We start from the raw sequence: 21,532 nt of genomic DNA on the forward strand, positions 1-21,532 counted from the left end.
ACTTATTTGAATTAACCCAGCAACCTTACAGTTTAAGAAAGGCAGCAGCTATTCAAGGTAAGAAGGCTATTATACTTTTCAGAGGGACTACAAGCAACTCAAGGACAAGTAAGAACACAAAGCAATTCAGGGAAAGCACAACCCACTGTTATAAGTTTAGAAGACCCGCAGCTATTCAAGGTCAGTAAAGGCCCATATACCTTACAAGCAACTCAGAGACGAGTAATAACTCCAGGACTGTTTTAGAAATGCACTAAAAGCAGATCAGGGAAAGCAAAACCCAATAATACACTTTAAGGAATGACGATCTGTTATTCAAGGTAGGTAAACCTTATTGGTAAGCTTTTACACACATTCCCTTTAGAAATGATCAAACAGTACCCAACACTTTTCAGAAAAGGGGGGAAACACCATTCAAAGTAAGTAAAATAACGTATATACTTTTTTAGAGGTGTAGTATGCAACTCAAAGGCAAGTATAAACTCACACTTTGTAACTACTTCTCTTACAGAGATACAGTGATCATACTAACCTTACTAACCTCTTAGCAAGTAAGTACTTTAAACACTTGTTATAATTTTCCAAACAGAAGCATGTCTTTTAAAGTTCTTCCCTAGTCTATAGATGAGTTTTCTCAGAGGCAGAAGAGGGACCCTAGTGGTCCAGGAGCCAGCTGTAGGCATGTCAGGATAGGTTCAGTTGCAGGAAACTCAGATTTCCAGAGGATATCTCTTCACACACGTAAGTACTAGCTTCAGAGTTAGTTTAAAGTGTTCAGGGACCTCAAAGAAGGCTCCCTATATGCGTTCCAGCATTAGGCCAGGGCTAAATTTATGGGCAAACTCCCAACCACACAAATAACCCCCTCAGCCTCACAGGATTCACACAAGACTGAAGGTAAGTATTACCCAAGCCAGGACAGTGCCTTAGGAGAAAGGAAGAGCTTCTGGGTGGATGCCTTCAGGATGCAGCAGCACAGGACCCCGTGCTTGGGTTCTTGGTCTGGAGACTGAAGAAATGGACACTGAAGTAAAACTGGCAACAGTCATCAATGGGGAGGCTTCCAACAAAGAATTTTTCTCCGATTCTCACGGCTCTGGATTTGGCACCCTTTTACAGGAGGCGTGATGAAGAACGAATATTGCTGATTGGGTTCTCCTCACTCTCTCGGTCCTGCACTCTGGTGAGGAAACTTTGGAGATGCGATTCGAATCCCTGAAGGTCCAGCAGGAGGCCACCAAAGTTTCAGCAGGATTCAAACATCAAGACCATGCACTGCACTCAGGCTCAAAGCCCCCTGGTACTGGCGCTTTGCAGCCTAGCAAGGTCACAGCACGTCGAGGGATGGGTCGTTTTGCAGGTTCTCTCATCAGCCTCATGGTAGGAGTCATTGGAATCGGGACCCTCAGGTCACTTGGAAAGGTTACATCAGGCTCCGGTTACACAGCAGGCTCTCCAGTAGCTAGAAACAGTTACAGCCGTCACTTCAACATCCTCCTCTTCCAGGACCGGCGTGTTTATCAGGAACTACAGCACAACTTCTTCAAACCCCCCCCTGCCGTTTACAGAAAGGGGCAGTCTGGCTGTCCAATCAGGACAGCCAGCCCCCAGTGGGAACTGATTACTTTCAGGCAAGGTGAAAGGCAAAAGACTGCATAGTTTTGGACCCCTCCCTGCCTTCTCAGACACTCTGGAGCCTAAGTGGACAATAAAAAAAAAGAATTCCAGCCAAAACCAAAACTTCAACCCGGGTCTTTCCCACTTAGAACAGCAGACCCAAGAAACAACAAGTAAACGAGAAAAGGCGAAGTAATAATGACAAGAGGCATAAAAGTAGTTTCATTGCAACCAGCCATTAAAGTCAACTTGCAAATGTAACCGAAATGTTAAAAGGTAAGAGAGAAAGGGGATACAGTGCAACTCCCCAGATCCCCACATAAGGTGGGGTGTGCTGGGTCACTATATAAAATATGAAGGGGGATGAAATCCCCATTTAATACTTGGGAACAGTAGTTCACCCAAGTGCATGAAAGAGAAATTAAAAGGAAACCACTGCATTTAAATCCTGTGTGCTGCCATAGTACTTTACAGACAGTCCAGGAAATTACAACTCCAATCACGCAATCTCTGAGAGATTCTACAGAAGGACGTCTACTAGACCTTCAAGACTAATCAACTCTAACCGCCTGTCTATTCCCAGGTTTAAACTATCAAAGTTTGGGGGCAGCAGCTTTCCTGTCAAAGCGGCCCGGCCCATCTTTGGAATTTGCTGCTGCCCCCACACCGAGCAGATCAATCAGACCATAACTTCAGATTCAACTGTATTAACTGGCTCAAGACAACTGACCACTAAGGCCCACCACTTTCACCTCTCTGTACTTAGCCATCCAAGACGCAGCTACTAGGTCTTAGACATACTGCCCATGCTTGATCTCCCATTTCTGTTTGTAAAAATACGTAATCACCTCCTTTTGTCAGACTTTCCATTATATCTGACTTTGTAACTTATTGTTGTAACCTAGGATGACTTGTAATGGCTACCCTTTGCCTGGCTCCGTGCCATATCTACATGTGCAATTTATTTCTGTAACCTAAGCTCTGAACATCCTTGTAATGTCTGCGCCCTGCTACCTTCGGGTCTGGTGCGCAATACAAATAAATAAACAAACAAACACTATGGAGGGACAAAAAAAGGTCACCTTAGGTGAGAAGGGAAAAAGATTCCCCTTCACCTAGGGACAAGGAAAAATTATTACCAAGTCCTAGCAAAATGTTCTCGGGTTGAGACAGGTCAGGAAGATTATTCACATTTATGAAATTCTTACTTAACATCTATCTCGACTTCATGAGAGGCATCTGCACTGCATTCTTCCTGAGGCAGTCCGACCCTGGCCCCTTGTGGAAAAGGCAATGGAGAGACGAAAACACCTGCCTCAAGATTATGACTGTGTGGAGGGCTGTTGCGCGGCAAGCCCCAAAGGCTTAGCCGTTGCCTTCAACAACTGGACCTCTTGGAGGGCATCATCAGCCTTAGCTCCAATGTGGTTTTGGCCATTGAAAGGCATGTCCAACAGCTTGGCCTGAACATCCGCCACAAGACCGGACAATCTCAGCCAAACGTGGCACCTGACCATGGATATGAACAATCCGTAGTGCCTAGTCCTGACTGCAACATCTGACATGCCGCCTCCTTGCCATCAGTAAGCCGAAGGAGAACTTCGCCATGGCGCAAGAGGCGTTTACCACACACTGTGCAAGACTGGCACACGCATAAACCTTTTTACCCCATGCTGCTTCAAACCTCTTACTTTCCCCGTCGGTGGCAGGGTGGGGAGGGGAAGGTAAAGGTAGAAGAAGTCTTCAGGCTAGCCGTTGTGGCATGAACCACCAAATTCTCTGATGATGAATGGGAGAAGAGAAACACCGGGACTGACAGGATGGGGAAGTGTTTCTTTCCAGGTTCCCTGTCCACTACCTCCAATATGTGGGCATCCACTGCCACATTGAAGGGCAGGAGCTCCTGCTTCTTGGCAGCATGGCCCAATATGTTGCATAGTTCGTACTGAACCTTTTTCCTGGATGGAGCCAACAGCCCCAGAGTACTGCCCTCCTTAGCCAATCAATCACTGAAATGCCATTTAAGGCTTTCCTGGAGTGGGAGCTGGCAAATGTCCATCTACGGGTAGGGGTTGAGGCTATTGGCGACCTGCAGGTCCTCTGCCAGTCCCAGCACATCCTCACTTTCCCCGTAGAACTCCTCTCCCTAGAACCTAGAGGTTGTAGCCCAAAGAGAACCCGGATGCCCTCCTTGTCATAGATGTCGTACATCTTCAACATAAAGGCGCACATGGGGAGTGGGGAGTATTCCCAGAGACTCGACACGGATCAACACCATCGATGGCGAAGTCGGAAGCGGCGCCGAGGCTTTGGCGCCAAAAGCCAGGGTCTGAAGGCACCAAGAGACCGCAGATGTTTTCCGGTCCAGGACAGAGCACAAGGGTGTGTGGGAGTGGTCCACAGCCATTCGCAAAAAGACGCAGTGGTATCTGCCGGTGCCAGTGCCGGACCGGACGGCGCCACTGCCAGTGCCACAGACGCAGAGGCCGTGGCTGTCGGTGCCTTGGCGAAGATGTGCAACATCTTCAGGTGGACTCTCTCCCATTCCTCAAGGGTGGAGGATTGGGTGGCAAATGGTACCTGCACCAGCTGTTCTGGAGAGTTCCTGGAGCGGCGACTTCTTTTTCCTTGTGCAGAGCCACCCTTTCTTCGGAGCGTCGGTCCATGCTGTGTGACCTTGAACGAGACTGCAGAGCCTCACCTTTCGCCTTTGGACAAAAGTGAAGAGTTTCCGCGCCCTTTCCCAGAGGGCCTATGGTTCCTGCAATCCTGGGTGTCATGGTCCTCGCCCAAGCAATATAGTTAGAGAGAAAAAAGCTAGACAAAGGCGTTCCTAATTAGCGAACGGAGTGCATGAAAAGAAGGGACTGACGTCCATATCTAGTGCGGGGTGCGTAAAGGATTCGGACATCCTGGCAGTGAAAAAGACTAGTAATCCATGGGAGGAAAGAATCCATTAGAATAACGCTGCTGACTGTAAGAGGAGTTCAGCCTCAGAGCAACACTGGCCACGCCTCCCACACTACTACAGTCGGGATAATAAATCTCCTAGTAGCCCTCCCAAACCGCTTGTTTGGAGGCATTTCTCGTAAAAGGAGCCACAATTCAGAGCCCACCCTCATGAAAGAGTGCTTGAGTGCTGCCCAGATTCCCTACCTATGGAGTCTGGCCCTTCAGGGTCTAGCCTGGGAAGTGAGTATGAGTCGACAGACTTCCAGGCAACGCGAAAAGACTCAAAGCATCACCACCACCCAGGTAAGTATATACTTGCAGCATACGCTAAGAACTTTGGTTTCTAGGGTACAATGTTCTGCAAATATGGTAGCTATCAAGCAACGCTGGCAAAAAACAGGCGCTGCCCCAAGCCATCATAAACCTTCCGTACACACAATCCCTGCTCCCCCCGCACCCCATTTAAACAGCGTCCCCCCCCCAACCACTGTCACATCGCTAGTGAGGCCTTAGATTGGGATTCAGAGAGGAAACGGGTCTGGAAAACAGTTCAGAAAAGCAAAGAAGGGATTCACGCCACAGCTACAGCTTAGAACGTACTTTACCTGCCAAACACACTGTAGTCGTCCACTTGACCTGATCACAACCACCCGCAGCAGTTGCACCGCCTCCCTCCACAAAATCACAGCCATGACTAGCTGTCCCCACCACCAAGTCGCTCCTGGATGGCCCCATGCTTGCCAACACACCATAGATTTACCTCCCACCATACACAGGCATTCCTGCATGGTCTACCGTGCAGCCAGACCAGTCTTCAGTCCACCCACCCAATAACATCGAAGCTTGCCGTCAGCGCCCAGCATTAATTTCCTCTCAACTCTGCTCAGCCATGCTCCCTCTCACTTTGCCACTCACATCCAAGGGTGAGCACTCACCTCTGTCCACTCTCCCCTCAGGCCAATGTACAGGATCTTTGTTTGTTCTGCCCCAAAGTTTTTAGATATATGAATGGAGAGATGATGAACACTAGAAAACCGTGCAATTCTGGAAGGAAAGGTTATAAAGTGCATCAAAAAAATAGGACTCAAACAAGAGAAACTGAAAAAGGAACATCTTATCAAAAAGATCCCCAAATGAAAAGTAGCATCAAGAGAAGAAGCAATGACAAAGCAGTTCCAATGCAACCCTCACGCAAAGCAGCACCAAGAGAACCCTCACGCAAAGCAGCACCAAGAGAACCCCCACGCAAAGCAGCACCAAGAGAACCCCCAAGCAAAGTAGCAGCACCAAGAGAACCCTCACGCAAAGCAGCACCAAGCGAACCCTCACGCAAAGCAGCACCAAGAGAACCCCCAAGCAAAGTAGCAGCACCAAGAGAACCCTCACGCAAAGCAGCACCAAGCGAACCCCCAAGCAAAGTAGAAGCTCCAAGCGAACCCTCAAGCAAAGCAGCAGCTCCAAGGCAACTCTCATGCAAAGCAGAAGCTCAGAGGCAACCCTCAAGCAAAGCAGCAGCTCAGAGGGAACCCTCAAGCAAAGCAGCAGCTCCGAGGGAACCCTCAAGCAAAGCAGCAGCTCCGAGGGAACCCTCAAGCAAAGCAGCAGCTCCGAGGGAACCCTCAAGCAAAGCAGCAGCTCCGAGGGAACCCTCAAGCAAAGCAGCAGCTCCGAGGGAACCCTCAAGCAAAGCAGCAGCTCCGAGGGAACCCTCAAGCAAAGCAGCAGCTCCGAGGGAACCCTCAAGCAAAGCAGCAGCTCCGAGGGAACCCTCAAGCAAAGCAGCAGCTCCGAGGGAACCCTCAAGCAAAGCAGCAGCTCCGAGGGAACCCTCAAGCAAAGCAGCAGCTCCGAGGGAACCCTCAAGCAAAGCAGCAGCTCCGAGGGAACCCTCAAGCAAAGCAGCAGCTCCGAGGGAACCCTCAAGCAAAGCAGCAGCTCCGAGGGAACCCTCAAGCAAAGCAGCAGCTCCAAGGGAACCCTCAAGCAAAGCAGCAGCTCCAAGGGAACCCTCAAGCAAAGCAGCAGCTCCAAGGGAACCCTCAAGCAAAGCAGCAGCTCCAAGGGAACCCTCAAGCAAAGCAGCAGCTCCAAGGGAACCCTCAAGCAAAGCAAGGAACTCCAAGAGAACCCCCCCCCCCCTCGTCAAACCAACCTCTAGAGAATAGGTCACAGCAACCCTGCCTGAAGGGATCACCGACAACAAAAAGGACCCCAAGAGAGCCAGCTGGAGCAAACTAGCAACCGAAGGGAACGGTTAGGAGAAGACAGCAGCCTACTATACCCCATTCCAGCACTCCATTACTGAAAACCAGCCCCCACCGGAATCTGTGGTGTCATGCCAGCTGCAAACAGCCCCAGGAAAAACAAGGACTATGGAAAAAGGGTGCCTCATACTTGGTTTGATATTCCAGCTCTCCAGTGACATCTTTATTAAGAATGAATTCCTGGTCTGCTTCCCGCGCTGTGTCATCAAAGCTCATGTGAGGAATGTTCTTGTACCTAAAAGAAAACAATGAAAGGAATATTCAAACCATTGACAACGCTGGTAGGACTGGGCTCCAAAGAATCCAGTGTCTAACATATTGGTAGTGGTGGTTGAACAATCAAGAACAAATTCAGGATGGTGAGGGGGGGGGGGTGAGTGGGGTGGCGAGACTATTGACAGGCGATGAATAAAGCATTCCCACTAAGAGGCACCGTCTAGACACAGTCACTCCCTTAAAGGCAAGTCTGTGATTTAGGTACAGTACGAACTGCAGAAAGTTAAAAGTCTGGCATTGGGACTCTGCGGTTGATCTAAGTGGTCACAGTGCATAGCAAAGCGCAAGTGAAACCAGGAGTGAGGCAGTATGAGAGGGGCCCGCAGCATGCTAGATGCCCTCCATCGGATACAGGATAGTAGCTTTGTCAGTGATTAGTTGAGCATAAGCCAGTCCTGATGCTATTTCTAATGGATTGCAGAGGCAGGGTATGCAATGCAGTCAGGTTCTGTGATTATGTGGCTGGGGTACCTATGGGTCTTCTCCATTTGCTAATCTGGGGGTCCCCTCAGACCGTCACTGTGTGAACGAGTAACTTTGAAAGGTCTGTCAAACATTTCATTATCCAGTGACTAGGACTTCTCTGTTCCCTTCCTAGGAGCGCTCAAATGCTTGGTTACATTGCGTTTTGGCCATTCAGGACTGAAGTGGTTAAGCACTTGACTGAGCGAGTATTTGCGACAGGTGCATAGTGAGCAATGGAAAAGTAGGGGGGGGGGGGTCTTTAGACTGAGAAGACGGCAACTTTATTTATTTTGTCTTTGTTAAGGAAGCTTTTCCACAGCCCTCCGATGAGAGATGCAGGAAGACTTGACCGTCATGAAATAGCAGCGTGTTCATCGAGCTACTTGCAATTCTCAAATGATAGCGTGGCAGTGGCAGAACAATGAGGCTTTAGTATTTGGGCCTCATTACGAGGTCAGGGGTAAAACCTGCCGGCAAGCTACTGCTGACCCCGTAAAGCTGTTTCCGGCCGCCTGACATCCCAGTGCCACCAGGATATCATGGCAGGCGGTGGAACGGTAAATCGCCATTCCCGTGGAATCACATAGGACTCCAAAGGAAAGGAGTCACTGAAGCACCGTTGCTAACAGTGCTGGTGCTTCAGTGAAAACAATGCCGGTAGGGGCCTGAACTCCCAGCAGGCACGTTGCTGCCGGCACACTTATTTCCAGACCGCCAAACTTCTAATGAGGCCAAATATATTGTAAAATACATACATTTTATGTACTATTGCATTGGGGTTAAAAATACGGTCACAAAATCAGAAAATATACCAAAAAAGCAATATATCATCATCATGTTTATTTCGGAGATATGATTTACATTCCATAAAAAAATAAAAAAAAACTACAAAAACCAGAATGCGAATTCTAAAAACATTATCACAAAACCACTAGCTCAGAGACAAATCGTAACCGGATACATTTATCCGGTCATGTTTCCTAGTAAGCATTTTCACATATAAAGTGCAGTTTTTAGGTATGTAAGTAAGGACAGCCCACACGAGGCGAGTCGGCCCACAGAAGATATATTAAAGCAGGCCGATATGCACAAGTCCTATTTCAGCCAATAAGGGCATAAAACGGCACCTCTCACTCTAGCATACGCAAGACAAAAAAAATTGCAGGTGAGCTAGGTCCTCGTATGGCTCATCGCACAAAGGGCAAGACTGATTACATCAACCTCAGACCAAGCTGCCACCACCGCCCTTAGTGGGACACAGTTAAATTGTGCCCTGGTTATCAGTACACGGTCTGTCTGGAATTTAGCCCATAGCAAGTATTTCTGTACACCCGGGGACATGATCATCATTAACCCCCTGTTCTTTGGTTTCAGCAGCTCATCACTCTCTCTGATAGTGCCCACATACTCGTAGAAACGGGTGGTTCGCAGATTTACTTTACCTCGCGATAACACACTAACGGGTGGAAACAGATGTGCAATGTTGACGGCCTTTCATGACATGGCTGAGTCATGGGATTTTACCACCTGGGTCTTAGCTCTTCCATTGGCCCAAAGCCTGAGCAAGTGCAGGAAAGGCTGCACAGAAATCAATAACCCAATTGGCCTACAACCCAATTCCATACACACTCCAAAATATCGAGCAGACATTGGCAAGCCCAGCTGTTTCTTAAAGAAACAGTCCTTTGCTATTTTGACAGAGTTAGCATTCCCACAACTCCATACCAAATCTGGCCACAGAGGCCACCTTGCCTTAATACAGTTTCAGCAGTATGTCAATTGGTCTTGCTTTGTATCATGGTCATTGCCCTGTAGGTCCTGCCTAAACCGTGCAGCCTGTTTAGATATACGAGCGGAGGCACAAAAGCTGGTGGGAAATCTGACCCCAGGTATTCTAAATAATGGACCCTGGGGATTACAGTACTCTTGCAATACATGGCCCTGCATTTACCCTTATGCCTTCCCTTCCAACAGACCAATACAGCTGACTTTGTTGCGTTCACTACTAAGTCTAGCCCATCCATTAAGGCAGCACAATCAGAAATAAGGGACTGCAGGGCTCTCGGAGTGCGTGCCATCAAGACTGAGTCTTCCGCATATACCAAAACCGGGAGAGAGCGACTGCCCAACTTCGGTACATCAGGAGAGGAGTTTAGAAGAGGTTTAGAGAGTCCATTAATGTAGAGGCAGAAACGGAGAGGCACCAGGGCACAGCCCTTGCACACGCTCAGTTCCACCTGGAAAAAACCTGTGCAGTGTCCATTGGCGCCACTCCTTACACTTGTCTGCGTAGATTTGTGCAGTCTGGCCAAAGGATTCACCAGAGCTGTAGGGTAATTCAAGGACCTGAGCACCTCCCATAAGTTGCCACGATTTACTTTGTCAAAAGCCGCACTCAGGTCCATAAATGCCAGAGAAATAGGCTCTTCCTTTACATATAGCAAATGTGCGGTTATCTGATAAAGATTGACCTGGATCCCAACTGAACCCAACAGAACCCAGGAAAGAAACTCACGATTCGTCATCCAGTCCTCCATGCGAGCCAGAATGGCACGGCCCAACATTTTAAAAAGGGAATCTAAGAGTGAAATCAGTCTATATGAGGAGGGCGCAGCCCTAGTGCCCTTTTTATAGATTGGCTGGATGATTGCACTTGACCATGAGGGAGGTCTAGCCCCACCCACACAGATAGCATTAAAACCCTGGGCCAAAATGGGGGCCATGATGAACAGGTCTGCCGGGACATTGTCTGGGCCCAGTGCTCGATTACAACGTTGACGACTTATAGCTATCTTGATTTCCTCCACCGAAAAAACAATACTAATCTCATCACCAATGCCCAATCTCTCGGGACTGCCCATGGCAACTAGCCAACTAGGCTCTTCCCCACATCCGGCATTGTACAAGGAAGAGAAATGCTCCAGCCAAGCCTTGTCAGGCACACTACTGACCAGGATGTCTAGGTTGTATTTATACAGCGGACCGCGCTGTGCAATCTCCTAGAAAGGTTTAGTATCATCATCCCTAGACGCACCAACCCAGGCGTCCCATGCTTTCGCTTCGATAGTCCTCTTCCTAGTGTCCAGAACGCTCTTAAAATGCTACCTGGCACTGATATTTTTTGGTCCCTCCCTGGCCGACTCAGGGTGGAGAGAAGTTTTGATCTAGATTTGTTACACCCAGAATCAAACCAGCCAAACTTCGCAGAGCCCCTGTACTTGCCTGGAGCACTGAAAAACACAGAAGAAAGTTTAAGACAGTAATGGACCAAATTCTGCTAAGATGTTTACAAGTTGCAGATAATTTGTCCAGTTCATATGGACTTGATTCAATTGCCTGTTTCAGTAAGATATCCTGCATGTCGGGTTTCAGTCAGGAGGCATTCACAGACACCGCCAGAGAAAACACTGGGGTAGACAAGGCAGGTCTAGATGCCAAACAAATATCTTCTTCAATGGGAATGTGGTCACTGCAAACATCATTAACCATGCCATACCCAACTCAGTGGTTCCGAAATTTGACAGGAACACAAAAATAATCAATTGTGGATCTTCCCACTGAGGACGAGAACGTTGCCTGGCCTGCAGTAGCTGCGCTAAGGTCTATATGAAAACCTAACCAAGAGCATACAGTTAATCATAGATTTCATGGATTACTTGATAAAATGCAACGCAACATAAAAAACTACCCTAACAAAAGCAGCATTAGTCTTGTTTGTGTCCTAGAATAGACGAAGGGAAATTGTTAAAACAGTGTAGGAAACATGACCAGAATGGGAACAAACGGGAATAAAATCAAACACAATACAGAGCCGAAATAGGTCCCAGCTCACTACCCCAAAGCAGTGGATAACATGGAAGTATATAATACTGTTATTTCCTAAGGCAGAGTGAACTGCCGTGATTTTAGTATACTACATACAGTGTATATAAAATCACTGGTATAATGATTTATATACTGGAAACGGACAGGACAAAAAAAAAAAAAAAAGGAACAACAGAAAAAGGTCAATGACCAGGTAAGGGCCTTTTAAAGTCACTTTTCCTTGTTCTAAATGTTTCTCCCAAAGGGATCAATGGGACAAAGCCGGTGATGGGGAAAATTAAGCAAGTTTATGTTTATCCCACAGGATGGAGCAGAAGTGAATACCAGCCAGGAGAGCCTGAGGGGATCCCCCTGCCCCACGCCAAGAAGAGTTCCAGCCCAAGGTCCGAGACCCAGATCAGGGAGAGCTGGTTGGGGAGGAAGCCTAATGTTCACGCTTTACAAAGCAGTCCAACAGCAGAAGGGGGACTGCAAGAGAACACAACCAACTACATGATCAGGGTCTAAGGACCCAGGGAAAGGTACACATAGGGATGGGCGCTGCAAATTCCGACCAGGAATAGCAGGTGCACAGGCCAGTTTGACCGTTGGGTTTATATATGGCTTGCAGATGTGAGAGGCTCCTTTCAGGGACTCAACCCCATGACCTGGCTAAGTGCCAACTAGGTAAGTCCACCGAGGAAGACACCTGGAGAGACTGCAATGAGCTGTATAATAAAGACTCTGGCCTATTCATGCATGTCCTTCCACTTAGGGGTTTCAGGGTTATAGTTAACTAGCTGGGGTATGCAGCGTTGCCCGTGTCCTGATCTAGTGGTGTCTCATGTGCCCTGGAGGATTATTCTTGTCGGCAAGTCTTGCTTCAATTTGCTCTGGTGTCACATGTGCCCTGGAGGATGTTCTTGTCCTCATGTCAGCAAGTCTTGCCGCAGTTTTCTCTGCATCTCATTTGCCCTGGAGAAAGTTGCTCTTGTCCTCTGGTCAGCAGGTCGTGCTGCTGTTTGTTGTTGTGTTTCAGAAGCTCTCGATATTGATTTTCGCTTTGCATTAGATGGAGCTTTTCCAAGTGATGTTTGTTTTTTGTGCGGCATGTTTCAGTCACTCAGTGGCTTCAGCACATTTGAGAAAATGTCCAAGAAAGATGGATTGTGCTCTCTTCTCGTGAATGAACTTAAGTAAACTGTAACCTTGCCATTTCCCATATTTGGAGCGGTGTGATTAAAAAAAGAAAATAAATAAAATAAAAAAAAATGAATTCCTTTTAAAAATGCTTTAGAAACACCTTCGAAGTGTTTACAAGAGTAATACATTTCAAAGGAATAACCAACACATCGAACATTTTGCTTCAGACACTTCAAAATTGTGCCTCCTTCTAGTACCTACTCTAGTGAATCGGGGTGAGCATCAGTAAATGAGGGTGTCTACAGAGTTAATTTTTTGCATCCAAATATAGACTATAATCTCGCCCTAATCAAAATGTGGTAGCAGAGGGTTCAACGGTGTGGATTTGTATAGCCGGACACACATACACACTCCGCTTTATATATAAAGATTGAGGTATGTACTCAATGAGATGTATGGCACTTTTGCACTTTATGATGTGATGCTATGTATTTGATATGTTATCACATATGATACTGTGTATACATTGGTTTGCAGCTAATCGGCTAGCTTAGGCAGCTTTTAAATATGAAAAATGTTTCATAAATGTGATTTTTCATTAGTTGGACCTTTTCACCTTTGTTCTCGTGTTTGACCACATCAGCCCCTGGAATGAAGTCTTGGGGGCCTACCAACCAGCAGTGACGGGAGCCCTGTGTAGGAGGTCACAGGCAGCAAGGAATGCCCCACAGCGGAGCTGAGAAAGAGCAGCTAGCTACTGCTCGTGGTTCCAGGCCAGAAAACCAAGGAGAGGCATCCAACCTTTAAGTCCTTAGACTAGAAGGATGCTACATGGGACACAGTAACTGCAGGCGAGGAAGAGCCCAGCAAGGAAAGGATGACAGCTAAGCAAGGGGCTGCATCGGCAACAAGCCGAAGCACGCAAAGGGCTTCACTCGTGTGACCACAAGAGGATACGCAGCAGCAGACTTCAGGTAAGCTAGAAACTTACCCGAGGAAAGCGTGCAGGGGCTCCCACCGTACACATCACTCCAGGGCTTGCCCAAGTCAGCCAAGCAACCACTAGTCAAGCATGACACAAGGGTGTGCATGGCCAGCCAATTAAGGCAAGCTAGAAAAACCGCCCAAAACACCAGCATTCATGCACAAGATATCGATTGGGATGTCTGGTCGTTTTTTTACTAGTATGTGCTCGCATAAAGCTAAATGAAAGGGGCCTTTGTGAACTCAGGATTAGCCTATGTCAGAAAAGCAGCCATTCCACAAAGAAAGACCGCAAAGTAAAATGGCCAGAGAAGGAGAACGTAAAACACAAGTGTACCAATGTGTACCATACAGGTAGACGCTCAAAACCTGGCTCTTCCCTTCTACGGCTGACAAATTCAGCCCATCTCCTAGATGAATTATGACTCCCCCCAGACGGGATTGCTGGGGCACCAGAAGAATCGACACAAGGGGGGACAAATTTCCAGAGAGTGAGGAACGCTACTGCGCAGCCACTCACAGGAGGGAACCTCTTGATCATGGAAGGAGCCGAAATTGAAAGAGCCATGCAGGGGCCGTGGTGGGTGGAGACACAAGACAGCCTGTGGAAGTTTCGAAGGCAGAAACTCAGACGAACCAGGGAACGCCGAAAAAAGAAGTGAAGTCACACGAAAAGAGACATACCAGCATGCTGCATCTCCCATGCCAGAAACGAAGAACCGACACGAGGAAGCTGACCGCGTAGACCCAAGCCTGTTCGAGAATGTTGGTCCACAATGGCCAGAGAGACCGCCTCTGTAATGGAATACCTCTGCTGGATAAAAGCTAAGCCGCATAAAACGAGGAGCAGGTTGAGGGTGGTGAGGCTACAACAAAGTCCATGAAGGGCTGAGAATCCAAGAATCTGAGTACCTAAAGGAAGGAAAGCAGGGTTACAGAGACCCATACCCCCGCTGACATGGCTGACAAACTGAAGAACCCTGAAAAGGGTGAGAAATCGCAACCAAAACAGGGCTAAGCAGGCCCGAGTCTCACGTCGGGCTGATAAACGAAGATCCCACAAGGGGTTGAGAGAAACCACAACCAGAATTTATTTCACATAGTAGATATTTATAAGGCGCCAATACAGCAATTGGTGTTTCAAGGCGCCACAAGACAAAAATAAATAAATAAATAAATAAAAAAGAGGGGTGGGAACAGGGGAGAAATGTTAATAACAGTCCTACTAGACCTTGTGTCATTCGGATCGTGCAAGTGCAGTAACAAGAAGTGCAAAGGGGGAGTGCGGAGTGCGGCAGGGATACTGGTAAAGTGGGAGGGAAGAGCGGGGAGGCAAACAAGTGCAGGAGGAGGGTCCATGGGCCTAAGCAGGTGCTACGGGGGGGCCAGGTGGCCAAGTGCCAGGGGATGCAGAGGGGGGAGGACCACATGTTAAGCTTCCGAGACGGGTTGGACCAGGCTAATGTGGGAGAGACACCCTACCAGGCTGGTCAGGCGAAGTGGGCCCGGAGGGGGGGGGGGGGGTTTAGGGTGACCGGGGAGCAGGGATAAATGGGTGAGGAGGGCCTGGTGCCCTGTGGGACTCGGAAGAGACCAGGCAGCCAGTCAAAGCAGCAGAGGGGGAGATGGAAGGAAGAAGAGGAGGTTCTTGAGAAGCTTCAGGAGATTTGGCTCACGCCTGAGAGGGGCAGAGGGGTCATTCCAGAGGAAGGCTCCTGCGGAAGAGAGAGATCTACCCCCCCCCCACTCTCTGCTTGGAGAAGAGTCTGATCTGCTGACAGTTGAACCAAAGGGCACTAGCAGGGAAATATTTAGGGAGAGCGGGTTGGATGTAGTGGGGTGCCAGGCCCCAGAAAGCCTTGTGGATGATGCAGAGGGTCTCACAGCCACCGGGAGGCAGTGGAGAGATTTTAGGGCTGGAGAGATGTGTCCCTGGGCTTGAGGCCAATAATAAGTCTTGCAGTCCTGTTCTGGATTAGTTGAAGGGGTTGAAGGGAGAATAAAGGCAGCTTGAGGAAGATGCTTTTGCAGTAGTCCAGTCTAGAGATGACCAGATCTCTGGAAACATTGGGTTGCTAGGGGAAGGTGAGGAAAGAGAGAATACCTCTGAGGAGCTGCAGCAACAAGTGGGCCTTCCTGGCAAGGTCTGCGATGAGGAGCGAAGGCGAGAGAGAAGTCGAAGATGACGCCAAGGATTTACCCTCACAAGAGGATGAGGGGAGGGGACGTATGGAGATGGAGAGCAGCCAGACAGTAGGAGGGAAGAAGGGCACAGGGGTCCCAATGGGAAGGATCTCAGTCTTATTGGTATTAAGGCAGAGATCGTTAGCAGCACATCAAGCCTGAAAAATAGTCAGGAATGAGAGAGGAGGCAGTGCAGGGAAGCTTGAACGAGAGCTGCATGTCGTCTGCATTAACACAGGAAGTGAGGAGAGAAGGTGGGGCTCAAGTGGGCCAGAGAGGCAAGGTAGATGTTGAAGAGCCACGGCGAGAGGATAGAGCCCTGAAGGACACTACAGGTGGAGAGAGAAATGGAGAAGAGAAAAGGGCCCAGTTGAACCTGGGAAGGTCAATAGAGAGAGGAAGGAGGTCAACCAGTCCAGAGTCAGGTCTGTGATGCTGAGGGTGTCACAGAGCCGATTAATAAGGGTGGCATGATTGACCATGTCAAAGGCAGAGGGAAGATTGATAAGGATGAGACCGGAAGGAGAGTTGGAATCAAGATTAGACAGCAAGTCTTCACGGGTGCTCAGGAGAGTTGTTTCCGTGCTTCTGGAAGCTCTGAGGCCAGGCTGGTGATCGTGGAGACAACCAACAAATTCAGTGTGGTGGAACAGTAGGGAAATAACTAGCATCTCCCAAGAGTTTGCCCAGGAAGGGAGTAATGGAGATATAGCGGTAGTTAGCTGGGCAGGAAGGGTCAACCCTAAGGCTTTTTAAGGACAGGGTGCACAAGGGAGTGCTTGAGGGGTAGTGGGAAGGAGCTGCTGGCAAAGGAGTGGTTGCAGAAATCAGTCAAGGATGGAGAGAAAGTGGCAATGCTGTCCTTGATAGTTCTGGAGGAACAGGGGAGCACCTGTTTGGAGGAGAGTTTCATAGAGAGGAGCTCTAGAGACCCCATCTGGTGTGATGGGCGAGAAGGAGGAGAGTAGGAGGAGAGGAAGGCCTGAAGGCGGGCGAGGGAGGAGGGACGCGAGTAGAAGAGAGTAAGGCCAGGATGTGAGTGAGGAGAGAACAGGGCTAAATGATGGGATGACAATCTGAAGACCCCAAAAGGGGAGAGAAACTACAATCAAAGATGTGCTGCGCATGCTTGGACTACCCATGGCTAAAAGTAAAAATATCCAATCAAGCATTGGGCGACTGTTTTGTGAAATAGAACTGATACAGATAAGAACCTTATAAAATAAGGGAAATATATCCCAGGAGAACTGATACACTAGAGAGTGTTCGGACTGGCTGAGAGGCCGTTTTACCAAAATGGAGCTACATTTTGTTGAAACTATCAAGTTAAGAGCTGGAAAATAATGGTAACTTTTATGGAAGTCAGAAATCCAACAATCAATGATTTATCCCAGGGGGAGAGTAATCCTAATTTAAGACAAAGCTTGAATTGTTTTCCTTTTCATAGTGGTAGGGCAGATGTAAGGATAGCATAGGTTTTGGACAGAGGACAGTTGTAAGATGTCCTGACAAGCACCGTTTGTTGTTTTATAGAACTGGGAACGCGTCGTACAGTTTTTCATGCCCACTTTTGCCGACCTACAGTTTCACCAATTTTCTTTTACTGATTTATTTCCACTTTTTGCCGCAAAATGCAGATGGTAAGTTGGTGAAGGTATATATGGGGGTGGGTGTATTAAGGTGGCGGGTGTGGGGAGGGTGCAGGGGGTGTCATTAAAAAAGAATAATGTTAATAATAAATTCGGATAAAGTCTAGGCCAACAATGATCCTTCATAGAACCATACAGTTAAGGTTTAGAGGAGGTTTTCTTTATTCTTTAAATAAAATAACTTGCTCAACATGTCATCCGGTCTGTCTCCTACATCTGACTCACCGGAGCTACTAAGGGCATTCCATCAGAAAACAAGGTTCCAGGGGTATGGGGGCAAAAAGACTATGAAAATCCCTTGAAAGCATTAATCACTTTGGGGTTCCGACAATTGGGAAAAAAACCCCACACAAATGGTCCCAGCACATACCCTTCCCAGATTCGGACTAGAACTTCCAGAACACGATTTTTGAGCTAATCTCCAACTTTACGTTTTCGTTAAGGTTCAGTCTTTTCAGACCACAGGACCTACAACTCCTCACTGGAATTTCCTTTTGTCTAAGAAAAGGTGTCTGTTCCCAAAGACCCTCAAGAGGAATTACTCCCCCCCCCCCCTTCAACATAAAACAGGCTTTCGACAGGGTCCCGAGTGCAGGGTCCCAAAGATGCAGAGGGGTTCGGAGAACAAGAGACTCTAGGGCTAGTAGAAAACATATTCTCTCTTGTAAGAGCACGAATCACAAGTTGACACATGTATTAACAGTGGGACTGCGCCTCCTAATACGAATGCTATTGGCCAAGTCTTGGTCAGAGTAAATCAGCTATGCTCCCTTAACCCCAGCACATAACCAAATACTGGTACAGTATATTGCAAGGTTGGTATGGGAGCAGGAGCGCAAAGGTTCCTGGTAGTTTGAAAATATTTGTAATGTGCATAGTAAATGTTATAATCTTTTTGTTATGAAAAGATTCATGCATGGCCACACTGTCGGGGTCTGCCGAGGACTACCCGAGCGATCAGGAAACTTCTGACAACACAAATGGGGAGATACTAAACTGCTGGTTTGTTGAATGTTGATTGTTGTAAAAACCAATAAAAGTTGTTTAAAAAAATAAAAATAAAATAAAGATTAATGCATATTCACACATGCAGTTGGTAGAGTGTCCGTTAAATTGTTGAAATCACAGTTAGTTCAAACCTAATACATTCACAGTGTGTCAAGATGGGCTCTATTCAGCCCCATTAGGAGTAGTCTCACTACCACAGGTGAGCAGGTGCGAGTACCTTAAAAAAGGAGAACTACCTTATGTGCTCAGTTTGTACCTACTACATCAATGCCGATGTGGGAGATAAAGTAGTGCCTGAAGAACGCATTCCAGCACTGGCACCTCTTGTTAGGTTTCTCCACCATCCTATGCTGAGGGGAGTAGGAAGACTTCTCGCTAACAAGATCAAGGTAACCATAAAGATAGTTCAACCTATCAAATGTGATAATGTGGCTGAACATTCAGGCTGTACTCTTTGGAGGGGGGTTGTCTGGTAAAAGTGTACAATAAAGGCCCAGATTTACTAAATAAAAGACACCACAAAATATACTGCAAAGATCTATGTGTACAAACATGTAGTCATTATTTAGAAAAGGAAGTATAAGAAAAAACAGTGAGGGCTTTACATCAACTATCTCACTCCATCAAACAGAAGATGGAGAACTACATTAAAAGGGGAAGCACTGATTGCAAGATGGCTGCCGTGAACGGAGCGCTCCTTCCCGCCGGGGCCGATATCACAAAATTAACTGAATAAAATTCTCCCCTGCCGCGCGAAACGCGTCAGTGTAGAGCGGTCCATTGCCCAAGAAATGCACTTGGAGCAACCAGGACGTAAGCAAAACCACAGGAGGATATTTGGGAGCTTGCCATCCAGCCCCAGGTGCCAAAAGGCAGGAGCGAGGGGATAGAAGAACATGAGGGACCGGAACCCCCCCCCCATCCCCATGCAGCTACGAGGGGAAAGCCTGCGGGATCCAGGCCTGCAGCCCTCCTCAGAGGGTTAACCCAGGGCCCTGGCATCCACAGGGACCTTATTCTGAAAAGCACCCAGGAGGTGCAAACAACAACGATACAGAAAAGGCCTGAGCAAGGGCCAATACTCACTACTCACATTATCCGGGAGCCACCCCGGCGCCCTGAGATCACCGGCAACAGCGTGGGCGGGGCCCTCAGCGCGCTGCAGGAGGCAGATTGCCAGATCAGGGAGGGCTGTCGGTCCAGAGGGCTGCTTATGGACAGCTGTGAATGGAAGAGCAACAGAGCCAGGGATATTAAATACTCATGCATCCTGCTCAGACACCAGCAGCCCTCTACCTGGTGTGAAGAGGAGCTTGCAGAGAGACTGGGTACAGTTAAGTGACCAAGAGGGGAGGCACCCAGCATCAACGCAACGTAGACGCCCAAGAGGACATGAGCCACAAGGAAGGGGGTAAAGCAGGGAAGAAATAGCTCAAGCTGCAACTTGGATTAAGAAAACCACTACGGCCCACTGGGGTGGGGATAAAGGCCTGAGCAGACAAGGGTCCAGAACAAAAACAGTCACCCCAAGGAACCACCTGGAAGTGCAGGAGGTGAAGGGGACTCTCCCAACATGAACGGACTGGACTCAACGGCACTAGATTCTTAATAACACTGCCCAGTGGACAAGGGGCACGATGTCTTAAACCCAAGGAAAAGACGCCCAAAGCCCAACCAAATCCGCAAAAAAGTCCCAAGAGGGTAACATCCAGAAACTGCGGCGTAAAGACGGGGAAGGCGAGCAAGACCAGGAGAGACCAGTGGAGGAAGGGCTCCAGAACAAGATGGTGAACAAGCAGGTGGTCCTCTTGTTTAAGACATTCGGGACAAAATTGCAAACACCATACAAAATCAAATGAACGAGGACCCGTCTATGGCTCTGCAAGAGGGGACAAGACCAAATTGGAAGCGCGAGTGGATGATATTGAAAACACAGTCCAGGAGATAGCGAACGACACAAAGAAAATCAACAAACTTGTGGAAAACCTGTCTGGGGTCATACAGAATCTAGAGAACTAGCGTGAAGACCTTGAAAACCTATCAAGGAGGTCAAACATAAGGATACATAAGGATAAAAGGCCTGGTGGAAGAGGTGGGATATCAGGACCTAAGCTTGATGGCCAAACATGTGTTTGCAGGTTTGATAGACCGAGAGGATGGTAACAGAATAAAAGTTGATTGAGTGCACAGAGTCGGTCCAAAGAGGAGTGAACCGGAAGCAAGGCTCAGGGACACGCTGGTTGCCCTACATAGCTATGAGCAAAAGGAGAGAGAGTGCTAGCAGCGGCAAGGAAATCTAGGGTGATTACGTATAATGGGTCCAACTTGCAACTTTACCAAGACCTGGCACAGATCACCTTAGCGAAGAGACAGATGATCGGTCCGGTGGTCAGAACATTGGGGAAGAGCAATACGGTACAGATGGACCTTTCCTTTTCGGCTCTTGTTTGAATAGGAAGGGCGACAACGCAGGATCACCACTTGCAAGGAAGGGATGAGGATCCTAGAAATTGAAGATGAAGAGGACCACAGGGGGAACCAAAAGCCAGCAAGAGAACTGATCAAGAGGAAGGTGTGGGAATGGACAAAATACACTTCAAAGAATCCCAGGAAAAAACGAGCACCGAACGGCCTACCTATGCCCCCCGAGGAAGGGTTAGAGGGGGAAGTGAGTCCCACGGCAGAGAACACGATCAGTTAAAACAGATGAACAGGACCCCAGGGGATCAAATTCAAGGCTGGCCTAGGGAAGGAGGTCAAAGAAGAGGTACCAGAGGAGGGATCAGGGATATAGGCTAGAATGGAATCATTCATGGGTCTTGGGGGACCAGCACAGGGATACGCTGGGAGGGTGCAGGGGCTCAACTCACGAGATGGATGGTCGGGGGGGGGGCTAGAGGCTGGTTGAGTTCGCCCAAGTTGGGGGTGGGGGGGCGGTCCCCCCAAAGAAGGTTTCCCGCAGTCGCACTTGGGACATAACACAACCATGGCTAAAAGAGACACGCTTAAGATCCATCTCCCTTAACATTATGGGAGATACACTCCCCAGTGAAAAGGACAAAATTAGAGCACTGTTTGGAGCGTGAGGGGCTAGGGATATTATCCCTCCAGGAAACGCATATCCGAAGCCAAGACAGCTTTACCAAACTAACGCAGCGGGGAAGACGTGAGGGGTACTGATAGCTC

The 21,532-nt window shown here is 48.2% G+C and overlaps 1 protein-coding gene across 2 annotated transcripts in view; it reads right to left on the bottom strand.

The window, feature by feature from the left end:
* Positions 1-21,532, bottom strand: part of PITHD1 (PITH domain containing 1) — an 87,735-nt gene that overhangs the window by 52,422 nt on the left and 13,781 nt on the right. For both annotated transcript variants that reach the window (XM_069622387.1, XM_069622388.1), the window contains 2 exons: positions 6,964-7,068; positions 5,505-5,613 (listed from right to left, as the gene is read on the bottom strand). In XM_069622387.1, the coding sequence (XP_069478488.1) occupies positions 5,505-5,613; positions 6,964-7,068 (214 nt within the window). The remainder of the gene's footprint in view (positions 1-5,504; positions 5,614-6,963; positions 7,069-21,532) is intronic.

This window comes from Ambystoma mexicanum, chromosome 11 (genome assembly GCF_040938575.1).
Source record: "Ambystoma mexicanum isolate Mex_15411 chromosome 11, UKY_AmexF1_1, whole genome shotgun sequence".
Lineage (NCBI taxonomy): Eukaryota > Metazoa > Chordata > Amphibia > Caudata > Ambystomatidae > Ambystoma > Ambystoma mexicanum.